General features: G+C 51.4%; 1 protein-coding gene across 9 annotated transcripts in view; it reads left to right on the plus strand.

Moving 5' to 3' along the window:
* The first annotated feature begins 4,088 nt into the window (after positions 1-4,088).
* Positions 4,089-22,911, plus strand: part of kif21a (kinesin family member 21A) — a 30,977-nt gene continuing 12,154 nt past the window's right edge. For 4 of the 9 annotated variants that reach the window (XM_023830206.2, XM_023830208.2, XM_023830205.2 and 1 more), the window contains exons 1-11: positions 4,090-4,410; positions 14,767-14,989; positions 15,661-15,843; positions 16,231-16,380; positions 16,583-16,714; positions 16,913-17,077; positions 17,498-17,613; positions 17,722-17,917; positions 18,170-18,359; positions 18,445-18,508; positions 18,596-18,799. In XM_023830206.2, coding sequence (XP_023685974.2) covers positions 4,367-4,410; positions 14,767-14,989; positions 15,661-15,843; positions 16,231-16,380; positions 16,583-16,714; positions 16,913-17,077; positions 17,498-17,613; positions 17,722-17,917; positions 18,170-18,359; positions 18,445-18,508; positions 18,596-18,799 — 1,667 coding nt within the window. In that variant the 5' untranslated portion in view covers positions 4,090-4,366. Of the gene's footprint in view, positions 4,411-14,766; positions 14,990-15,660; positions 15,844-16,230; positions 16,381-16,582; positions 16,715-16,912; positions 17,078-17,497; positions 17,614-17,721; positions 17,918-18,169; positions 18,360-18,444; positions 18,509-18,595; positions 18,800-22,911 lie in introns of all 9 variants that reach the window. The other 5 variants (XM_023830203.2, XM_072709055.1, XM_072709057.1 and 2 more) reach the window with 2 other exon arrangements.

Consider the following 22,911-nt stretch of genomic DNA (forward strand, 5'->3'; position numbering starts at 1 on the left):
TGGTAATGCTGATAAATGTCATTAAACTCTTGGTGGATGTTAAAGAAACCTTGTCTTTTAAAATCAAATAAAACAATCCTGACAGTTTCCTCCGTAGCTAGGAAAAAATGTCCCGCCCGAGAAATTCTTGCAGGTTTTTCATATATTTATCTCCTGAAACATGAAACAATCTTTAAACTACTGCAGCAATGTCAACAAAACTAGCTGTACAACACAGATGTCACTGAACTGTTTGCGTATAGAAGTAGATATGACAATTCTGTTTTCATTTCAAGACAGATCAGAGATTAGGGTTATGTAGTAGAAAATGGGCTATTGGTAAATAACACCAACTGGGATGTAACCAGCGATATGCAGCATGTATGCTGCACTGTTCACACTAAAATGTCGCTCGGTTTGTAAGTTTGCATAAGCTGACCCCAGTATGTAGCATGTTTATGGGATGCTGTTAAAATCACACTCTCCATTTTTCATGCGATTTGCTGAAGTTTTACTGTTCTGCTGAAAATGTAGACCTTTGCAGTTATAAAACAGGTTATTTCTGAAGCTGAAAGTCCTTCATTCCCCCTTTCCCATCCAGGATAAGTGGCTGGGAGATGGAAAGGTGGCTGAATCCAACATCCTAATGGGCATGACTGGGATTTGCATTTTAATAACTAATTTAATGTAAATTAGCTGTGGTGCCCAGTCATGTTTGTTTTGTTCTAGAATGCAGCAGGAGCCACTGTGCTCAGGCAAGGCCACACTGGAAGCTAATTGGCTCAGGAACACTTTGCTGCAAATTCCAACACAGCTCGTCACCATGCCAACATTATCCCTGCAATCATGCATGGTGGAGACACTTTACTGTCAGAGGGCATCTACTAAACAGGAACTGGAAGTGATAGAGAAAAATAATCAATCTGCTTAAACTGGGGGGGAATCATTTTGCAGAAAAACAAAAAAGAACAAATGTGGGTTGGAAATAAATGACAGCTTCCTGGTCAAAGCCCAGACCAGAATCCTTGTAAAAATGTAGAGCACTTCTGTCCGATAGTTTGAGCAGATCTCCTGGTTGTACAGACAAATATTTCACCAAATTAGATTCATACTGTAACTGCTGCCAAAAGCACTGCCATTGATTCAGATTTATGGAATCCATTTATCCAAACAGTTTATTTCATTTGTGTTTTTCAGCCGTGCAAATGGTCAGTACATACTGTTATGTGAAAATGGAACTCTGTAGAAAAGGTCAGAATATTCTGGAAAGGCATGGCATTTATTTACTAACGGGAGGTACACTTTCAAGTATGAATGTTAGGTGTTGCGTTCCTATGCTGCTATTTAGTGGTGATATTCTGTGTGATATGAGAGTGTGTAAGGGCCAGCCTGCTCTTGGCAGTGCAGCTGTATGTGACTTGAAGTCAGCATTCCCCTGCTGTTAACACGTTCAGTGGCTGAACCCGCACAGTTAGCACCTGTGTGCAGACATCATCCGTGGGTATAAACAGCCAGCTTGTCATACAGACCAGCTGTGGTTGCTGAATTTCAGGCGTTATGTTACGTAGCTCACAGATGTAGCACTACACAGGCAGAGCATACTGGGCCTGTGAGAAGAACATCGATGAGGCTCTGAAAGTAATGACTTTGCCTGCTTACTTGTTTACAACAACAACAACAAATTTATTTTTGTATAGCGCATTATCACAACATTACATTGTCTCAAAGCGCTTTACAGCATCCCCACCCAAAGCCCCCAGTGAGTAAGCCATAGGCGACAGTGGCAAGGAAAAACTCCCTAGAAGGAAGAAACCTTGGGAGGGACCAGACTCAAAGGGGGAGCCCATCCTCCAGGGGCCGGCAGGGAGAGTCAGATACAGTAAATTTTGAGACACAAACGGGGAGCAGGGGGGAGATGGCAAGCCGGTGCCAACGCTCCCTCCAATCGCCAGGCAGCCAGAAGGCAGGGAGCGGGTCATACAAGGAAGATGACACAGGCAGAATGGCGAGCTGGATGCACGGACGTCATTGGTAGTGGCGACGTCACATGTTGCAGGGTGTGCTGGACATCTTGATAGATTGAGGGCTCCAGGCAGCACCCCCCAGCAGAAGTAGGGGAAATAAATGCAATTAGTCAAATTAGTTTACTGTTGCAATTAGTTTACTGTTGCTCTTGGTTATATCTGGCCTCAGTTATGCCGCAGTTATCCTGGTGGGAGGCCTGCCTTCACACAGACCCTCCCCAGTTATGCCGGTGGGAGGCCTGTCTTCACAGGGACCCTCCTCAGTTATGCCGGTGGGAGGCCTGCCTTCACATGGACCCTCCCCAGTTATGCCGGTGGGAAGCCTGCCTTCACATGGACCCTCCCCATTTATGCAGGTGGGAGTCCTGCCTTCACACAAACCCTCCCTAGTTATGCTGGTGGGAGGCCTGCCTTCACACAGACCCTCCCCAGTTATCTGTGTTTGGTGCAGTGCAGAAGCTTATTGCCAAGTGACATGCCACACAGGAGTTCTGGTCCAGAACCAAAGGGGATAAAGTCAGATCCAGGTCTGACGGAGATAGAAAGCAGGCCTTGTGCCGGTTCAGTTTGGGTCACACAGCTACGGACGTCCCACAGAGAACCGACGTTAAGGCTGCTTTGGAATACAAGATTCTGGTGACAGTGCAAGGCGGGGCCAGCTGATGTGCACTTCAAAAGGATAAGAGAAATCGGATAGATGGTATCTTAGAAACTACTACCTTAAATAAAAGTAAATCACTGCTGAATTAAATACAGGCATTACAGTGGATTAATGCACAGGCTATGCTAGGTTATAGCCAATGGCACCAGCAAAATAAGGGGCCCCACCTGGTTAATCAGGGGCCCTGCATCGGGAAAAACTGAACTGATTATTAAAAAATCTGTCTCGTTCCTCTTTCGACTCATAAAATAGGCCTATTTCAGGCAGACCGCTCTACACGTGCCTACTACCAAGTGAGCTATGCAGATTACAAAAAGCACTTCGTTTCATTCCAACTTACTGCCATCTAGTGGTGAAATCTCTGTCTAATTTATGATTAATGGCAATCGTGAATGTTCTGATTGCATCACTAAATTACTGTGAAGGATTTTCAGTTGCGTGATTTTATTTAACGTTTATAAACCTCGGTTACACCTCGTGTCTCAAATGTGATGCTTTTCCTTAAGTCTACCCCCTTCTTCAACAATAAAATTTGTCCAGTTTTTAAGATATGCTTATATTTTGTATTTAAGCCCATATGATACTCATATGCAGGGGCGTTGCTAGAGATTTTGGGCCCCATGAAAGCATATCATATTAGGCCCCCCAGTCCAAACCAATCCAGTTATTTTCCTAATTTTTTAGGGCCCCTGTCACTCAAGGGCCCTTGGAATCGTCCTAGCTTTCCTCCCCCTTACGGCGCCCCTGCTCATATGTAAATCAAACCGACCTCTACATAATAACTAGAAATTTTCAGTCCCATACACCGTAAACAGCAACCGAGCCAGGATGCGTACTGAAGTACTCCTTGTGATCACAAGGGGGCGCTCACCTATGATGATTTGCCCTAAATAATAGCTTAATATATGAGGAAAATGCAGATGTCGCCTATCCGTATAACGTGTAAATGACTGTCGGCTTGATTATCATATATGCTTGAGATTCATGTAAATTATTCATCTGCTTCCTCCTCCCCTTCTTTAAAATAGAAATATATTTACAAAACACGACTACCGCCACCAATGCCATGAATTTCTCAAAAGTTCAGTAGCTTTTTCTCTGGTTTGTGTTCGTGGATGTGGTATCTTTAGCTACCCAAATCAGCATCACACCGAGCATACCACGATGTGCTGAAACAGGTAGGCCATCAACAAAAGGAACATAAACAACATTACGTCATTCATCAAAATATTATTTGCAAGGGCAGGTTAGGTGTAACTTAATGAAGATGCTTTCCGCATATTTGCTTTTATTTTGGACTCAGTGAGGGTTTGTGCGGCGGCGGTTGACATCCCCCCCCTCCGGTCGCAGTGCCGTTACAGCGTCGCGAAGGCGTTCCCAGGCGCGAGGCGGTGCAGTGGGGAGGGCGCCGCTGGGGGCGTGGCCTGCTGACGCATTGCGGCTCGGCAAGCTGGGGATCGGGATCCCCGTCCGTGCAGATCCTACTCCGAGCGCAGTCCGGTCCGGTCCGGGAGCCGGCCGAACGACGGGTTTGCTAGAATCGTGCAGCCGCGATCAGTGAAGCGCTTCGTCTTTCTTTAAAGATGGCCGAGGAACGGCCGTGAGCCTGCGCCGTGGCTGCCAGCTCATTATAACACAGCCTCCGCTCACTGTTGGATCTTTCCTCCACTTCTTCCTCGGCCCTTGAATCGCGGACGGCAGGATGTCGCAGGGGCAGGATGAGAGCTCCGTGCGGGTGGCTCTGAGGTAGGTGATGGCGATCCGGGTGTACCTGCTGCTGCTGGCCGCGCCGGCTCCCTCTCCGCAGAGCACCGCCTCTCACCGGAGGCCTGCCTCTCTCTCCTTCTATCTTTACCGAGGGAAAGGAATCCGGCGGCTCGTGTCATTTCACCTCTGGCTGATTGATCTCCGATCGTATGCAATTATTTAGATTGCGGCTACATTTTAATGTCCGAATAGATGAGGTGCGACACGATGGGGGGCGCGCTTGGGGGTGGAGATTAGGCTCGCGTACGTGTAAAAACCTGTCATCACATACGTACATACATACATGCATATATATAAATTCGTACATGCATTCATATCACACGCATGCATACATAAACTGTGCGTGCTATAATAAAAGCGTATAATAAGCTGCTCCCATCTCTCTGGGTGGGCTTTCTGCCGGACCTGGCAGCTTTTCCCGGGGGTGCCGGCTCACTGGCCGCCTGAAGGAGCGCTGATCGATGTAAGAGCGGTTTCCCTGACGGCCAGTCGCTCAATCGGCACCCGCCGGTCGATTCTTTGTTCGTCGGCCATGGCGGCTGCGGCCCGGTGCCCAAAGCCGGTACCGACGCCTGCGAATGTGCCGTGAAGTCCGCTTTCACGCCCTGGGCGGCCAGATAATGAGCCCGTGCCCTGTCCATTCAATTTCTGTTATTTTATCCCCTCCCCCACCGCATCTACACTGAAATAAATGAATGCGTGTCTTTGTTGGGGGCGCCTGTCACACGCAGATGTGTCAGGGTTAAAATGGGGGCTGTTTCTCGCCGGCGGCCTGGCAGGCGTGGGGTAACTCAATCGGGGCGTAAATCCTACGAGAGCCTCTAGCACGGCCCCTTAAAAGTGCAAGTGGAAATCTAAATGCAGCCGTGGGCCGGGGCCGCCGTAATGTACCTGCTGCCCGGGGTCAGTGCTGCCCGGAGGGGAGATCCTGCTGCTTTCTACGAGGAATTCTGCTCTAGTGGTAGATTATAAAGACAGTGTCAGGAGTCTACAGTCTCATCACGCAGCTTTAAATATAAGTAAACATGGCTGCCCTGCGCACCGTTTTATGTCCGTTGTGGACATCGACCGGAAATGTGAGGCTGGTTGAGAGAGAGGCTTACGTAGCTCGGTTTCCATACCGGCGGCACGACAGACCATAATACAGGCATCAGTGGGGGCTGGCCTTGGTGGTGGATGCTGAGTCCCTCATTTCATAGTGGCTCTTCAAGGGCGCTGGGTGACTGAGATCATCAGACCGGTGCTCTCTCTCTGCCTCTCTGATTCGTTTTTGCTTTGATGGTTGATCACATTTAGCCCGGCTCTGTTGCACATCTCCCTGCTTGAGCCTTCTTCCTGAAGCCTGAGGTCCGTGTCTTTCCGGAAGGCTCTGGGTCTCTCCAGCTGATAAGGGCCCGCTTGTGAGGTGTGGTGGGCCTTTATCTGAGGGTCTTGCTGTGACCTTGCTGTACTCCGACCTGTAATCAGGAAAGGTGTGGGGGAGTCTTATGGGTTAATGTAGCATAGGGAGCTGAAGTTAAAAACAGGGTAGAAAGAGCCGGATAGGAATGTATGTCAAGGTTTATCGCTGCCGTGGATTTCGAGGTCGCGCTGTTACAAAACCAGACTGCTGATGACAAATTGCTGTGTTCTTAACATTTTCTGTTTTGCACAAAGCCTGCTATGGATTATAGGAATTCCCACTGCGGATGTATTTTACGCAACTTGTGCTTATTAGGTTGCTAAGCACGTCCCCTTTCTGCTGTACTACAAAAGCCTGCTGATCAGATCATTTCTAGAAAGCTTTCAAACGGGGGCTTCCGGGGAGGCCGTACTACGCCCAAGGATGAGGACAAAGGCGCTTTCGTGGAGAGACAGGCAGGTGGATCCGGCCGTTCATGTGAGACGCCGCAGCAGGGAACAATGGAAGCTGCCAAACAAAAGCCCTGCGCGCTCAGGTTACTGCGGCCTGGCCCAGTGTGGAGTGACCCTGCGTGAGCAGGCAGACTTTGACCTGCGTCGCTGGCTGTGTACCGACTGCCTGTCAGTGCCAGGAAAACACTGCAAGGCTCAAAGGAGAGCGCAAACCTCAGATAAAGCTGCCATCTTTCGTAACACCGCTTTGAGCTCATCTGTTCATTCTTTCGGTGTGTTTCAGCATGTAGCCGGAGTATGCATTTCTTAAAAACAAAGAGGTACGAAATGACGTTAATGTTCCTTGGATGACTCGTACCGGGAGGATGTGTGTATATGCTGTATTAGCCTGCTCTCACGCTGCACTCGAGGTTCACAAGCGCTCCAATCACAAGCACGCCACGGCTCTCCACGAGCAGAGGTGCCCTTCATGTAAAGACCCATCTTATGAAATTCCCGAGCTGTTCTGGAAGCTTCCTCCTGTGGTCTGAGTCTCCACAGAGTGGGGTGTGCAGAGCGGATTGTAGGCAATTACACTGTGGAGAGTAAACTGTGCCCCGCCCCTTTGCCGTGCCCCTGGCCACACCCCCTGTCCATCGTCACCCTGTCCTTTCCCATCCCTTTGAACACAGGAAGTGGTGACGGGTCTATATTCGGGTCTGGCGTCTCGGCATTCCGTCCCGGGAAAATGCAAGCTCACTGCCAGGCGTCCTCGTGGATGGAGCGGTTTTGCACGCACCCCTATAGTGGGCCGGCCGCTTGGCTCAGTCTGCGGTCGCTGCAGACAATGCCTCCCGGGTCCTTTTGGGTCACTGTCCCAGGCCCCTGTGGCACTGTGGCGGGGCCAGGCTCTCGCACGCGTGTCAGGGCCTCGAGCAGACGTCCCAGGCCAGGCACAGAGATAGCAGTGTGTGCTTAAGCCCCTTATCTGGCCACTTGGAACTGCGGTCTTTGTCATTCCAGTCGTCAGCTTGGCCCCATTCTAAAGGAAGGGCAAAGGGGTTTTTTCATTAAATTTTTTATGCTGTACTCTTTTGTTTTTTTCTCTCCAAATGAATCTGTGTAACCAGAGGTCATGAATCCCATCTTCTCAGGTTCAGGATTCTTCAGACCTGACGCGTCCTCCTACATTCGCTGGATTTTCGTCTTTGTTGACTCTGTAAATATGGAGAGTTGTAGCATGGTGCTGGGCGAGTGCCTGGCAGCGTGAGCGCCTTCGATCTGCACGCCGCCCCCGGACATTTCGCTGTGCCGCGGTAATTAGCGTCGAATCTCCGCTGTCGTGCAGAGCTTGTCTGAACCCGTCTGCCTAACATCAGCTTTTAGTGCCTCTTAATGTTTCATTCTCGTCTAAGTAGGCGGTTTAAATCACTTTCACCGTGAGCAGTTCTCAGAAGTCTTGGGGGGGTTTGGGAAAGCAGCCACACCATTGAAACAGCATGTCGTCTTTGATTAATGCAAAGAACTTTCCCACTACAGATAGGCTCAGCAGGTAACAAATCTGTTCCTTTAACGTGTTTTAATTAACACTTAATATCATTGCATTCTTCAGAGTCCGGAAGGTGGATCCCATTACTGATGAGAACATGAGGTCTTCAATCTGAGTTAACCCTAACCGTAATGCATGAGGTCTTCAATCTGAGTTAACCCTAAACGTAATACATGAGGTCTTTAAGGTGTTTGACGGGGTTGGTCTGGCCCAGGCTGCCCCCTGCTCCTGCATACAGAGCCTCCTGCTCAGATATCTATGTGGTGCCATATTGTATATAAGATGCCAGTTTAGGGCACAGCGATGTCCACGCCACAGGTAACTAGGTGGAGATCACACGTCACCCATGCAAAGATCACACATCACTCCACCTGTGCAAAAAAAACATCATTCCAGAAGAGGAAATAGGCCGCTTGAGGGAGACTGAGGTCTTCTTCCGATTCTGGTATGAGCACATATTAAGTTGGAGTAACCGACTTGTGTTCTTTGTGAGTCGAGCCGTAGAGATCTGGCCACCTCCAGCGTGGCAGGATTCCCCGCCTTAGTGTTTCTCTTTCCTGTCTCTGGGAAAGGCTGCACCCTCCAGATCTGCCCCAGCCATGGAACTGTGTTTACATCAGGACCTTGTAGCATGGAGTGTGTGTGTGTGTGTGTGTTTGTCTGTGTATGTCTGTGTGTGTCTGTGTCTGTGTGTGTATTTCTGTGTATATCTGTGTGTTCACATGGCCTCAGGATCAGAGCAGGAGAAGCAGGCAGCTTTGGCCTGTCTGTCACCCTGGGCTGGGTCTCCTGTCTCTCGCTGGCCAGACCTTTCAGCGATTTGTTCCTGTCCGTCAGACACCCCAGAGCTTAATGTTCAAACTGTCCGCAGCATGAACTTCACACCAGAGCTGAAATCACTCTTCATGCCAGAGGGCTGTATAACCCCTACAGCCATGTAGGTTAGCGAGTTAGTGACTGTACATGTGGAGCTTTATTATTATAATTATGAAATGACATCTGATGGCTTTTGGTGAGCTCATTGGCCGAAGGATAAGGACTCGGATCCATCCGGGGGGGGTTGTTTGAATCGGTTACCCTGAAAATGATAAACGCAGGGATCCAGAAATACCTATTTATATTCTTTCTGTGCCCGAGAAGTGACCACAATGAGTGAGCAGTCTGCGTCACGGTTCGTCCTCAAAGGAAAATGAGGCGTGATTTTCCGAACGCGGTTGCATTCCCAAATTCCATTTGTTTATTCCGGACGTGTACAGATGTGGCTCCTCGTCTCATGTTGAGCGTGTCGGTGATGCCAGACGAAGATGGCCTCACCCGGGGGGGGGGGGGGGGGGCGCTCTGTCAGCCATCGCCGTCGGTGACAGAGCTGCTCCGTCTGCCCCTTTGGGCTCCGCCCTGACTCAGCCCAGCCTGCCTCCGCCTCCCCAGCCCAGCTAAACCTGAGAGCCCCCCCTGTATAGCCCAAGAGCGGTCCAGGGGCCGGTCATCTCCGACAGGCAGATAATAGTCATACACTCTCGGTGAGCCTGAATAACGTGACGTCAGCCCAGGTCCTCGGTCATTGCAGATGAGCTTCCAGCGTCTTGATGGTCTTCCATGGCCCAGCTGGGGCTCGTCGTGCTGATAAAGGTGATCTCATCATCCTGGGGCCTTTGTCAACAAGCCCTGTCTGAACAATAAGCCCCTCGACTTTGCTGGTGGGGGGGACTGAGATTTCACATGCTGGTCGTATGTGAGCTGGAGCCCAGGATCAGCCAGGGTCTGTTTTGCAGATCTCCTCTCTCTTCAGGAGTCGTTTCCCACCGCTGGTGTGTCTGGGTGCGGCTTCACATAGTTGTTTTTGTTTTTTGAATGTTTCCATTGCAGCGCTGGTCCACCAGCCTCCTGCGGATGGCGCTGCGTGGCCCGTGCGGAATTGGCAGGAGCTTATCTCGTATCCTGAGTGTTACTGCTGTCGCATCATCATCAGTCTGTGTGCTGCGGGGGCTGGTGAGCTCCTTCCTGTTCCCCCCTGGCCCCCGCTCGGTGTGAGTGAGTACAGTGACCTCCGCACTGGGAGAGTGGGTGGGAGCGGGGGTTTGGAGGGGGGGTCTTCTCTTTCTGTGTCCATGTGGAGCTGCAGATTCCATCCATACCTGATACCTGCCACACATTCTGGTCTGGATTAAAAACGTGATGTAATAATTGCCATGGATCTGCTCGCACTGCATCATGGGAAATATGGCGTGGCTGTGATTAACACAGAGGGCAGACTTTACCTGCTATTTCTGTGTTTTATCCTGTCCTGGGGGGCAACAGCATGATCTTTGCAGGACAATCGTTTGCATTACAGGGGAGCATGTGTCTCCCCCCCCCCCTCCCCCCCCACCCCACATGCTACCATCTCGCCCCACACATCCACCGCTCCACCCCCCCCCCACCCCCCCACTTTATTCTCTCCTCCTTTTGTGCTGGCTTTCACCTCTGCACAGCCTTTCCTTTTTCCCTTTGGGGAAGGGGGGGGTTGTGTTTTTATCCCCAGCCTGAGCGTTTGGGGCTTTGTTGTTGGCGGGAAGGTGCTTTGCATCCCGTCGGACCGTGGTGCTGAGGGTGGAGGCTCCGCCTCCTGCTGGTCAAACGTTAACCTGCTGGCTTCAGATCTGCCAGACCAGGCGCTAAAGGCCTATAAAGTCTGGAAATGGCCTTGTAGTGTCAGTAAGTGGAAACAAGTTTTAACGCAGCCTAAGGGCCGTTTTATTTGATGCATGTCCAGGCTGGTGTCCTTCCTGTGGGGGCGCCGCTGAGCCCATCATCCTGACAGGAAGCTGTCCTGCGATCCAGCACCAGATCCATCAGCAGCGCCGGCCGTCCTCAGCTTGGCCTTTTGTTTGGCGCCGTCCGGGTTCTCGTTCCGCTAAAAGAAAGACGGCCTTTCTCTGCCCGAGGCACCTGAACCCAGGCTGGCCTTCAGAAGCAGTGAGGCGTGCCCGTTGCCTAGGAGTCTGTTGCCACGGCTACAGCGGAAGGCAAGGAAGGTGGAGGAGGCTGGGAAATGGGGGTCTGATACCTGTGACCCACGTCAGGGTTTGGGGTAGCGGCAGGATATCAATCTCAGTATAAGTGCTGACAGACTGAAAATGGGTGATTTAATCTGAAAAATATTCCGCTATTTAAGCCTCCCCCCCTCCCGCCCCCCCCGGACACAGCATGGGGTGTCTAAGCTCCTGACGGTGTGTAAATGTGGCACCATCTCTTGCTTTAAAATGGGCCACGGATCACTGGCAGAGCCAAGGGTGTAAGCTGATAATGATGCCAAGGGCGGGGGGGTGGACTAGGGGGCGGGGCTATGGGCACCTTCTGCTGGTCACACGGCTCATAGCCCCCGGCCTGGCAGGGAGGGGGTGGGCTCTTTCTGCGTTTCCCGGTAACGGTAACCGGAGTAATGAGGCCGAGAGCTGAAGAGTAACTGTCGCCGTCACATGACCTCCAGCCTTCAGGCTGACCGTGGTCAGTGTCCCTGTCTGTGCTGCAGGTCACCCCGGCACCAGGGCTCTGATCTTCGAAAGAAATGTTTCTTTTTTAATAAAAACCATTAAGCACCATGTGCAGTAGGGACTCTGGATTCGCCACTTAATGAGTTTTGTTAAGCATTCCTCTTGAAGAGCTGGCTCACAGGTTCGGGCAGGTTCACAAACACTTGAACACTTTATTACCTGGGGGAAATTATGAAGCTTCTGGAGTTAAACAGGAACGTTCAGTAAAGGGGGGGGGGGGGGTTAGGCTACGGGGGTTTCTCCTGATTTTGTGGCATTACTGTTAGTTCTGATAATCTCACAGTCTTACTCGTCTGTGATCTTGTATGATCTTGCCTGATGTCTGGAGCATGCAGGTGATCTCTTGCGCTCACTGAGCTGGATTGGTACGGCTCTTTGGGTTTAGCGGGTTAAATGATGATGTGCAGAAAGCTTCTGCAGACAGGCTGGATGAGAAGGTCCATTGGTTTGCAGTGGGGGGGGGGGGGAGTGAGTGAGTGACCCCCGGGGCATCAGGAATACAGCCCCTCCACAGTTCAGTGCTGCTTCCAGCACTGTTGCACGTCCCTTACAAACGTACAAACTCATGCAGATTAATAAGTTACCAGACGCTTTCCAAACAGTTTCACCTGTGTTTTCCCTCCAAACAGACAGAAGTACTTATTCTTGGGATTGGGCTCGCTAATCCTCAGTTTTGGGACAGACTGCAGGTCTGGGGGGTTGGAAACAGTTGGATTAAATGGCAGATTAGTGTTTAAATAGCTGTGAACAAGGAACATCTGTGGTATCGTGGGAGATTAGTGCTTCGGAGTCCGAAGTCTGTAGGAAGTGTTTGGTCTGTGTTGGGGGAGGAGCTTATGTAGACCTCCGAGAGGTTGGGCTCCTGCTTTCAAATAATAGCAGGGTGAACTCCTGCAGTACTGTGCAGGACCTTTGTGAAAGAGATTTCACCAGGGTACAGCATAGTACACAAGGGGATTTCACCAGGGCAAAGCATAGTGCGCAAGGGGATTTCACCAGGGTAAAGCATAGTCCGCAAGGGGATTTCACAAGGGTAAAGCATAGTGCGCGAGGGTATTTCACAAGGGTAAAGCATAGTGCGCGAGGGGATTTCACCAGGGTAAAGCATAGTACGCGAGGGGATTTCATTGGTGTAAAGCATAGTGCGCGAGGGGATTTCATTGGTGTAAAGCATAGTGCGCGAGGGGATTTCACCAGGGTAAAGCATAGTGCGCGAGGGGATTTCACCAGGGTAAAGCATAGTACGCGAGGGGATTTCACCAGGGTAAAGCATAGTGCGCGAGGGGATTTCACCAGGGTAAAGCATAGTGCGCGAGGGGATTTCACCAGGGTAAAGCATAGTGCGCGAGGGGATTTCACCAGGGTACAGCATAGCAACACAGGGATTTCATTGGTGTAAAGGATAGTGCGCGAGGGGATTTCATTGGTGTAAAGGATAGTACACATTGGGATTTTACGTGGTTAAAGCATAATGCACATGTATTTCACTGGGGTAAAGCATAGTACACAGTGATGATACCAGGCTTTTGAGTGGTTAATGCAGAAAACATTGCTGTTCAAAATACCTTGTATATAGTAAAGCAGACCCAGTCTGGATGTATGGGTGAGTGAATGGGTAGATGGATGGTTAGATGGATGAGTCTCCTCTCCCTTGGTGTGTCTCTGCTGAACATGGCGGCACACTGGCTGCGTTGTCTCTCTCAGACGGGCGCTATGTCCTGCACGTGCCGTTTCCATGGTGATGTCATGGAACGGTGTCACCACTCAGTCTGCACCACGTCAGCCTTTGTACACCGGTGCTGACGTGGCGCTGTCACCGCGCTGGTGTGTCACCTACCGCCACCGTGTCTGCAGTAAGGAATCGGGAATCACTGCGGCTTTTATCCCGAAGTTGTATATCAGTCCGTGGGGTTCTTCTGTCCTCCATGTGTGTTCCGGTAACAGGGAGGGGTCGTAGATAATCATGTGCAGCTGACAGTGTTAAGGCATATGGCTGAGGGTGACTGTTTTCTCATAATAAAGGAAAATGGAAAATATTTTAATTACCTTCCGACATGCTGGTATCGGGGCATGACTGGCCTGGGGGGTTGCAGGCAGCTAGCCCCCCTCTTCCCTGCTGGGTTCTGGCTTTTTCCGCTTGCTCAGTGCACTGTGTGTTTGTACTCGTGACATCCTCCACCTCCGGCAGCTATGTGAGGAAGGCTTAGGGCTGTACTGAGTAACTGTATTATTAGTATTACGTTGCTAATAGTAGTAATATTACTCATTTGAAGGAGCTCCAGCAGGTCAGAGTCAGGCTTCCTGTGTGTGTGTGTGTGTGTGTGTGTGTGTGTGTGTGTGTGTGTGTGTGTGTGTGTGTTTGTAACCGTGCGCCTCTTTAACCAAGCCGGTCACCCCTAAATGAGAGCCGTCAGGTGTCCCGCTGTGCTAACGGCTGCCGTGTCGGTCGAGCTGCAGAATGCTGACTCTGGTGCGCCCCATCGTGTGGGCGAAGCTTCGGAAACTGTGACGGGCTCGTCCTCTCCCCCCTCGCCGGGTGCCTACCTCCTGCCCCCTCCCCGGCAGTGCAGGCGTGACACTGGCCTTGTGCCGCATCCTTTTGTTATCGTCCACAAAGCGGCCTTTATCCCCCTGCTGTCGGCTCCTTCCCGTCCGGCGCCTGCTCTGCCGTTCGGACCGTTAACTGGGCCTCTCCCGGACCCGCGGTGGTGACCCAGGAAGACAGAGCGCGCGCTTGTGATGGGCTGGAAGCGCTTGGGGGCGGGGCTTCCCGGGGCGCGCTGCCAGCGGCTGCCGTTCCTGCTCCGGCTTGGGGCTCCACCGGGGAGACAGACGCTGCCTCTGTTCACCTGGCATTTTGCACTGATCTCAGTGGTGCCCCTCCTGGGGGGGTTGGGGGGGGGCACAGCGAGAGCTCTGTCTGCCTTGGGAAGCAGGGGGACCACACACACACACACACACACACACACGGCCCTAGGGCAGCCGTTAACCCTAGGAGGTCAGGAATAACAAGGGTTTTCATATCTGTAGTTTAAATTGACACCGACCCCGGGCTGCACTGCAAAGGCACGTGATAATCAGGCTGTGTTAAGCCTGGTTCACCACTGGATTTGACTGGATAAACAGAAAATGTGACCAACTGCTGAGCAGGCAGAGTGGAAGGTGGCTCTTTCTCCCAGAATGTGAGCTGCACCTCCGCGCTGTACGGCACACGCTGGGTGTGGAGGGCTCAGCGACCCGCTGCCATTGTGTTTCTGAGGTCACCAGAGGGTGCGCCACACCTGCCATGGGTATTCAGAGCAGCTCTAGCTAACGGGGTGGGGGGGGGGTCACTCGCGTTTCATAATATCACATGGGTGTTAAGTGAGACATGATTGGATGATGGCTTCCCTCTGCCCCCCCCCCCCCCCCCACTGCCAGGATCCGACCTCAGCTGCCCCGGGAGAAGATCGAGGGATGCCACATCTGCACGTTCGTGACGCCGGGCGAGCCCCAGGTCATCCTGGGCAAGGACAAGGCGTTTACGTACGACTATGTGTTCGACATGGACACACAGCAGGACGCCATCTATGCCAACTGCACAGAGAAGCTGATCGAGGGCTGTTTCGAGGGCTACAACGCTACCATCTTCGCCTACGGACAGGTAGCGCTGCGCGCAACCTTCAGTGCCTTCTGGAAGTTTCTGCCACGCGTGATAGGCCGAATGGCCTCCTCTCGTTTGTAAATTTCTTATGTTCTTATGTTCTTATGTTCTTATCCCAGACTGTTTGTGAGGGGGGGGGGGTCGGCCTCTTTTCTGCTGGGGCCCTTGGCTGTTGGGTCTCTTGCTTTGATACACTCTCTGCCAACACTGCAGGTCTCTCCTTTGCACGGCTCTCCATCCCAGTGCTTTTACAGTTTCGAATATGAAAAGGCATCATGTTTCCCGGCTGGTCGCCATGGTGACTGAGCCTGACCCCCAGCTGTGCTCTCTGTGCTGTTATTTTCCTGGCAGAGCAATGAATGGACAGGCTTTCAGGAGCGTTTTACATACATTACCACTGAGCCGGCAGCCTGTTAGCATAACCCGTTCCCTGTCTTCCAGTCGCCTTGAAGTCTGGTTTCGCTCACGCTCCGTCTGAGCGCATAAAGCACCATTTTCAGTGTCTCTCTTGCAACTTACCGCACATTTAACAGACTGGTCTGCTCTGGCCGAGCTCTGCACAGGATGAGCTCTGTGCTTGCGTGTGATACTTTGAGGGGTGAATTTGAGGGGGGGGGGGGATCCCTGCAGCGGCAGAGGCCGACTGTATTCATGTTTGCCCCTCCTCCTAGACGGGCTCGGGGAAGACCTACACTATGGGCACGGGGTTCGACGTGAGCATCGCCGACGAGGAGCTGGGCATCATCCCGCGTGCTGTGGTGCACCTCTTCAAGGGCATCGAGGAGCGGCGCCAGGCTGCCATCGAGCAGGGCCGCCCCGTTCCTGAGTTCAAGATCAGCGCCCAGTTTCTGGAGGTATGGAGGGGCGTCCTGGGGAGCAAGAATCCAAACTATTCTTGGTGGGACTGAGTGAAGAGTTGCACTGTATTATTGGTGCCCTGCGCCCCCACCAGCGTGACCTCTGACAAGTGTGACAGCAGCTGTCAGCAGGGCGGGATCATCCTCAGCTGACAGTTGTTGCATATTGAAATAACCCAGGATTTATAGTTAGCTGGAGACGGGAAGGGAGCAGGAGTCCCCCATCGCTGTGGGCAACTGATCACAAAGCCCTCGCTGTTCACTGTTCTGCTTTCCCTTCCCGAAACGTCAGAATCTTAATGACACACCTCATTAAAATCCGGCTGGTCAGTGTGGTCAAGGTTCAGCTGAGTTACAGCTGTGAGTCTTTGTGTTTCTCTACAGCTATACAATGAGGAGGTGCTGGACCTCTTTGACTCCACACGTGACCTTGAGGCCAGGAAGCAGAAATCCAACATTAAGATTCACGAGGACGCCAATGGAGGAATATACACAGTTGGGGTGACCACTCGAATGGTCACCTCGGAGACCGAGGTCAGTCTGAACTCACACCTACGATGTGTCTGAAGCTGGTTCCTTTTATGTCTATGTGTCTGAAGCTGGTTCCCTCTCTGCCTGTGTGGCTGAAGCTGGTTCCTTTTATGTCTATGTGTCCGAAGCTGGTTCCCTCTCTGTCTATGTGGCTGAAGCTGGTTCCCTCTCTGTCTCTGTGGCTGAATCTCTCTCTTCTCCTCAGATGATTCAGTGCCTGAAGCTTGGTGCCCTCTCCCGCACCACGGCCAGCACCCAGATGAATGTCCAGAGTTCCCGCTCTCATGCCATCTTCACCATCCACCTGTGCCAAGTGCGCGTCTGCACACCGGACAATGTACGTGTCGCCGTCCATTTACTGCAAAGGCTTCTGGGAGCTTTTTAAGGCCATGTTCAATTAATGTAAATTAAGACATGTACAGAGCACCATTAGGCAAGAAGGTGGTATCAAACCACTGTCCTGTGCAGTGAAATGGGATTAGCTGTGTAGTGCAGTCAGCATCATGCAGAATCTCCTGAATCATTGGTGCTCCAGCAGGAGATGGACAACAGGATGGCCAACGGTTCCTCTGAGATGAACGAGTTTGAGACACTGACAGCCAAGTTTCACTTTGTGGACCTGGCTGGTTCCGAGAGACTGAAGAGAACCGGAGCAACAGGAGACCGTGCCAGGGAGGGCATCTCCATCAACTGCGGGCTGGTGAGTCAGGCTTCGCTCTGGGACGGCGCTGGGACGGCGCTGTGACGTTTCGTCACGGTTAATGCAGCAAAGTGGCCGAGCTGCGTTTGTTAAAAGCATTTTACTAAAGCATTTATGACCCCCCCTCGCCATGCCTAAAAGAATCTCAGCAGCAATGATGGCATGTCATCCCCTATAAAGGCCATCATTCGTCATACCAATAAAATTACCCACCTGCTACAGGCACCCGGCTCCACAGTGCCACCTAGTGGTCATTTACAGAAGTGCCTGGGTTTCTCGAGCTTTTTTTTGAAAATCTTTTCCGATGTATTACATTTAGGAAATAGAGATTATAAATAATAAAACATGATTACCTTTGTACAGATAACAAATGAGCACATTTGGAGGTGACACTGTTCTCTGTATGTTCCTGTCCTCTAGCTAGCTCTGGGCAATGTCATCAGCGCTCTTGGGGACAAAAGCAAGCGATCGACACACGTGCCTTACCGCGACTCCAAGCTGACCCGCCTCCTTCAGGACTCCCTGGGAGGGAACAGGTGCCTGACAAAACTGCCCGACTGGATTATGCTGGTTTTCAATGGGTTTTTACCCTGTATGTGTTAAAAAAAATAAATAAACGTTCTTTCTGTAATGCTGGCGAACAGCCAAACGGTGATGATCGCATGCATCAGCCCCTCGGACCGCGACTTCATGGAGACCCTGAACACACTGAAATATGCCAACCGGGCCCGCAACATCAAGAACCGCGTCATGGTGAACCAGGACAAGGCCAGCCAGCAGATCAGTGCCCTGCGGACCGAGATCGCCCGCCTCCAGATGGAGCTCATGGAGTACAAGACGGTGGGGGCCGGGCCTCGGGGAGGGAGGGGCCAGGCACACAGACTAAGGGGGGGTGGAGCCTGGTTGATTGGGACAATAGAGAAGGAGGGGCAGATTAGAGATAAGCCCCTCCCTCCGTTATTATATATTCAGGAGTGGAGTGTAAGGAGAATCGGCATGTCGGGGGGCAGAGGTGGTATCCTGCGTTCTGTAAATATAATGACCTTGCCATAACGGAGACTGGAGGCAGGCTTGCATTCCCTTTCTGCATAGGGCAAGCGCATCGTGGGCGAGGATGGCATCGAGAGCATCAATGACATGTTCCACGAGAACTCCATGCTGCAGACCGAGAACAATAATCTGCGTGTGCGCGTCAAGGCCATGCAGGAGACCATCGATGCACAGAGGGCCCGTCTGACGCAGCTGCTCAGCGACCAGGCCAATCAGGCACTGGCCAGGGCAGGTCTGTGCCGTGGGCTCCCCCTGCTGGCTACATGCTGAAATGATGTCACTGCAATTTACCTACTGAACTGTGATTCACTTTACAGGGGAAGGGAATGAGGAGATTGGGAACATGATACAGAACTACATCAAGGAAATCGAAGACCTCAGGTATGCGGTCAACTCGTGTCGCTGTGTTAGATCCAGTGTGCGGTGCGGGGCGTGGCTTCAGAGATCTGCTGCTTTAACGCTCTGCAGGGCCAAGTTGCTGGAGAGCGAAGCGGTGAACGAGAACCTGAGGAAGAACCTGTCTCGCGCCTCCACGCGGTCCTCATTCTATGGCGGCCCAGGCTCCTTCTCCCCCGCCCTCCTGGCCCCTGAGAAGGAGACATCTGACATCATCGAAATCGCCAAGAAGGACCTGGAGAAACTGAAGAGGAAGGAGCGCCGGAAGAAGAAGAAGTAGGTTTGGTCCTGGCATCTGCACTGGCTGCTGCCTATGAGCTTTGATGTGGGCCAGAGGGGGTCTGAGCAAGTGAGTGAGGCAGGTGCATTCTGGGTAATTACCCCTGGCTCATCTAAAGCCCCAGCATGCTGTGAATTACCTAATGTGCTTTTGGACGCAGTTCAAGAATATATGCTTACAGTAATGTGGGTATGTTAAAGTGCATAATTAGTAGATTTGACGCCCATCAAATGCGCCTGTTCATTGGTGTGCGTAGGCGTGTGTTTGTATGGCTGTTCTGGGCGGCTTTACAGTAGGAATGTGCGTGTGAGCTTTAGTGTGATGTGCACTCCTGCCTCCTCTGCCCCCCTCCCTCCCCTCCAAATGCCCTGGGCAATTTCCCACCCTATGGAGCGGTCTTTGGCCAAACAGACCTGGACTAAGTCTCAGCACGCAAGCAGAGCAGATTTAGGAGCGTCTAGTGACAGAAAGTGGTTTGACAGGACGTGGCACTGCTGTTTGGCAGTGAGAGAACCGGGGTGCAGGTGTGCAGTATCTGCTCAGCATGCAGCATTAACACAGGCGATTATGCTTTCATGGACAGGGCAGAGCACGTTCTATGCAGATCAGCTTCACACTTGAGCCTTTGTGAGTTTTCACTCGATGCAGAGACCGGGGTACCCTGTGTATGTAAACAGGAACGTGGCCATGCTCTGACTCAGTGACAGCCTACCAAGGACACCACCCTGCTAAGGAATTGTGGATTTGAAAATCTGAGACATTACCTCATATTTTGGAGATGCTTGAACTGTCTAATGTCTCTGTAAACTGTGTAAAATAGCATGAAACTAGGGCATTAGTCAGTTTCCAGACTCCAGTTCTGAGATCTGTCGGCAAAACAGCCGATTACTCTGCATAATACAGGTATCTCACAGTGATACACAGGGATGCACTGATACTCTGGGTAGTACAGCTGTCTAATTGTGATACACAGGAATGCACTGATACTCTGGATAGTACTGGTGTCTGATGGTGATACGCAGGGACACAGTTATACCCAGGATAGTACTGGTGTCTGATGGTGATACGCAGGGGCACAGTGATACCCAGGATAGTACTGGTGTCTGATGGTGATACGCAGGGACACAGTGATACCCAGGATAGTACTGGTGTCTGATGGTGATACGCAGGGACACAGTGATACCCAGGATAGTACTGGTGTCTGATGGTGATACGCAGGTACACAGTGATACCCAGGATAGTACTGGTGTCTGATGGTGATACGCAGGGACACACTGATACCCAGGATAGTACTGGTGTCTGATGGTGATACGCAGGGACACACTGATACCCAGGATAGTACTGGTGTCTGATGGTGATACGCAGGGACACACTGATACCCAGGATAGTACTGGTGTTTGATGGTGATACGCAGGGACACACTGATACCCAGGATAGTACTGGTGTCTGATGGTGATACGCAGGGACACAGTTATACCCAGGATAGTACTGGTGTCTGATGGTGATACGCAGGGACACACTGATACCCTGGATAGTACTGGTGTCTGATGGTGATACGCAGGGACACACTGATACCCAGGATAGTACTGGTGTTTGATGGTGATACGCAGGGACACACTGATACCCAGGATAGTACTGGTGTCTGATGGTGATACGCAGGGACACAGTGATACCCTGGATAGTACTGGTGTCTGATGGTGATACGCAGGGACACAGTGATACCCAGGATAGTACTGGTGTCTGATGGTGATACGCAGGGACACAGTGATACCCAGGATAGTACTGGTGTCTGATGGTGATACGCAGGGACACACTGATACCCAGGATAGTACTGGTGTCTGATGGTGATACGCAGGGACACACTGATACCCAGGATAGTACTGGTGTCTGATGGTGATACGCAGGGACACACTGATACCCAGGATAGTACTGGTGTCTGATGGTGATACGCAGGGACACACTGATACCCAGGATAGTACTGGTGTCTGATGGTGATACGCAGGGACACACTGATACCCAGGATAGTACTGGTGTCTGATGGTGATACGCAGGGACACACTGATACCCAGGATAGTACTGGTGTCTGATGGTGATACGCAGGGACACACTGATACCCAGGATAGTACTGGTGTCTGATGGTGATACGCAGGGACACACTGATACCCAGGATAGTACTGGTGTCTGATGGTGATACGCAGGGACACACTGATACCCAGGATAGTACTGGTGTCTGATGGTGATACGCAGGGACACACTGATACCCAGGATAGTACTGGTGTCTGATGGTGATACGCAGGGACACACTGATACCCAGGATAGTACTGGTGTCTGATGGTGATACGCAGGGACACACTGATACCCAGGATAGTTCTGGTGTCTGATGGTGATATGCAGGGACACAGTGATACCCAGGATAGTACTGGTGTCTGATGGTGATAGGCAGGGACACAGTTATACCCAGGATAGTACTGGTGTCTGATGGTGAAACGCAGGGACACAGTTATACCCAGGATAGTACTGGTGTCTGATGGTGATACTCAGGGACACAGTGATACCCAGGATAGTACTGGTGTCTCATGGTGATACGCAGGGACACAGTGATACCCAGGATAGTACTGGTGTCTCATGGTGATACGCAGGGACACAGTGATACCCAGGATAGTACTGGTGTCTGATGGTGAAACGCAGGGACACAGTGATACCCAGGATAGTACTGGTGTCTGATGGTGATACGCAGGGACACAGTGATACCCAGGATAGTACTGGTGTCTGATGGTGATACGCAGGGACACAGTGATAACCAGGATAGTACTGGTGTCTGATGGTGATACGCAGGGACACACTGATACCCAGGATAGTACTGGTGTCTGATGGTGATACGCAGGGACACAGTGATACCCAGGATAGTACTGGTGTCTGATGGTGATACGCAGGGACACAGTGATACCCAGGATAGTACTGGTGTCTGATGGTGATACGCAGGGACACAGTGATAACCAGGATAGTACTGGTGTCTGATGGTGATACGCAGGGACACAGTGATACCCTGGATAGTACTGGTGTCTGATGGTGATACGCAGGGACACAGTTATACCCAGGATAGTACTGGTGTCTGATGGTGATACGCAGGGACACAGTTATACCCAGGATAGTACTGGTGTCTGATGGTGATACGCAGGGACACAGTTATACCCAGGATAGTACTGGTGTCTGATGGTGATACGCAGGGACACAGTTATACCCAGGATAGTACTGGTGTCTGATGGTGAAACGCAGGGACACAGTGATACCCAGGATAGTACTGGTGTCTGATGGTGAAACGCAGGGACACAGTGATACCCAGGATAGTACTGGTGTCTGATGGTGATACGCAGGGACACAGTGATACCCTGGATAGTACTGGTGTCTGATGGTGATACGCAGGGACACAGTTATACCCAGGATAGTACTGGTGTCTGATGGTGATACGCAGGGACACAGTTATACCCAGGATAGTACTGGTGTCTGATGGTGATACGCAGGGACACAGTTATACCCAGGATAGTACTGGTGTCTGATGGTGATACGCAGGGACACAGTTATACCCAGGATAGTACTGGTGTCTGATGGTGATACGCAGGGACACACTGATACCCAGGATAGTACTGGTGTCTGATGGTGATACGCAGGGACACACTGATACCCTGGATAGTACTGGTGTCTGATGGTGATATGCAGGGACACAGTGATACCCTCGATAGTACTGGTGTCTGATGGTGATATGCAGGGACACAGTGATACCCTCGATAGTACTGGTGTCTGATGGTGATACGCAGGGATACACTGATACCCTGGATAGTACTGGTGTCTGATGGTGATACGCAGGGACACAGTGATACCCAGGATAGTACTGGTGTCTGATGGTGATACGCAGTGATACCCAGGATAGTACTGGTGTCTGATGGTGATACGCAGGGACACACTGTTACCCTGGATAGTACTGGTGTCTGATGGTGATACGCAGGGACACACTGATACCCTGGATAGTACTGGTGTCTGATGGTGATACGCAGGGACACACTGATACTCTGGCATTGATCTTTTAACTTGAAGGGATGCTAAGAGTTGT

This window comes from Paramormyrops kingsleyae, chromosome 1 (assembly GCF_048594095.1).
Source record: "Paramormyrops kingsleyae isolate MSU_618 chromosome 1, PKINGS_0.4, whole genome shotgun sequence".
NCBI classification, from domain to species: Eukaryota; Metazoa; Chordata; class Actinopteri; order Osteoglossiformes; family Mormyridae; genus Paramormyrops; species Paramormyrops kingsleyae.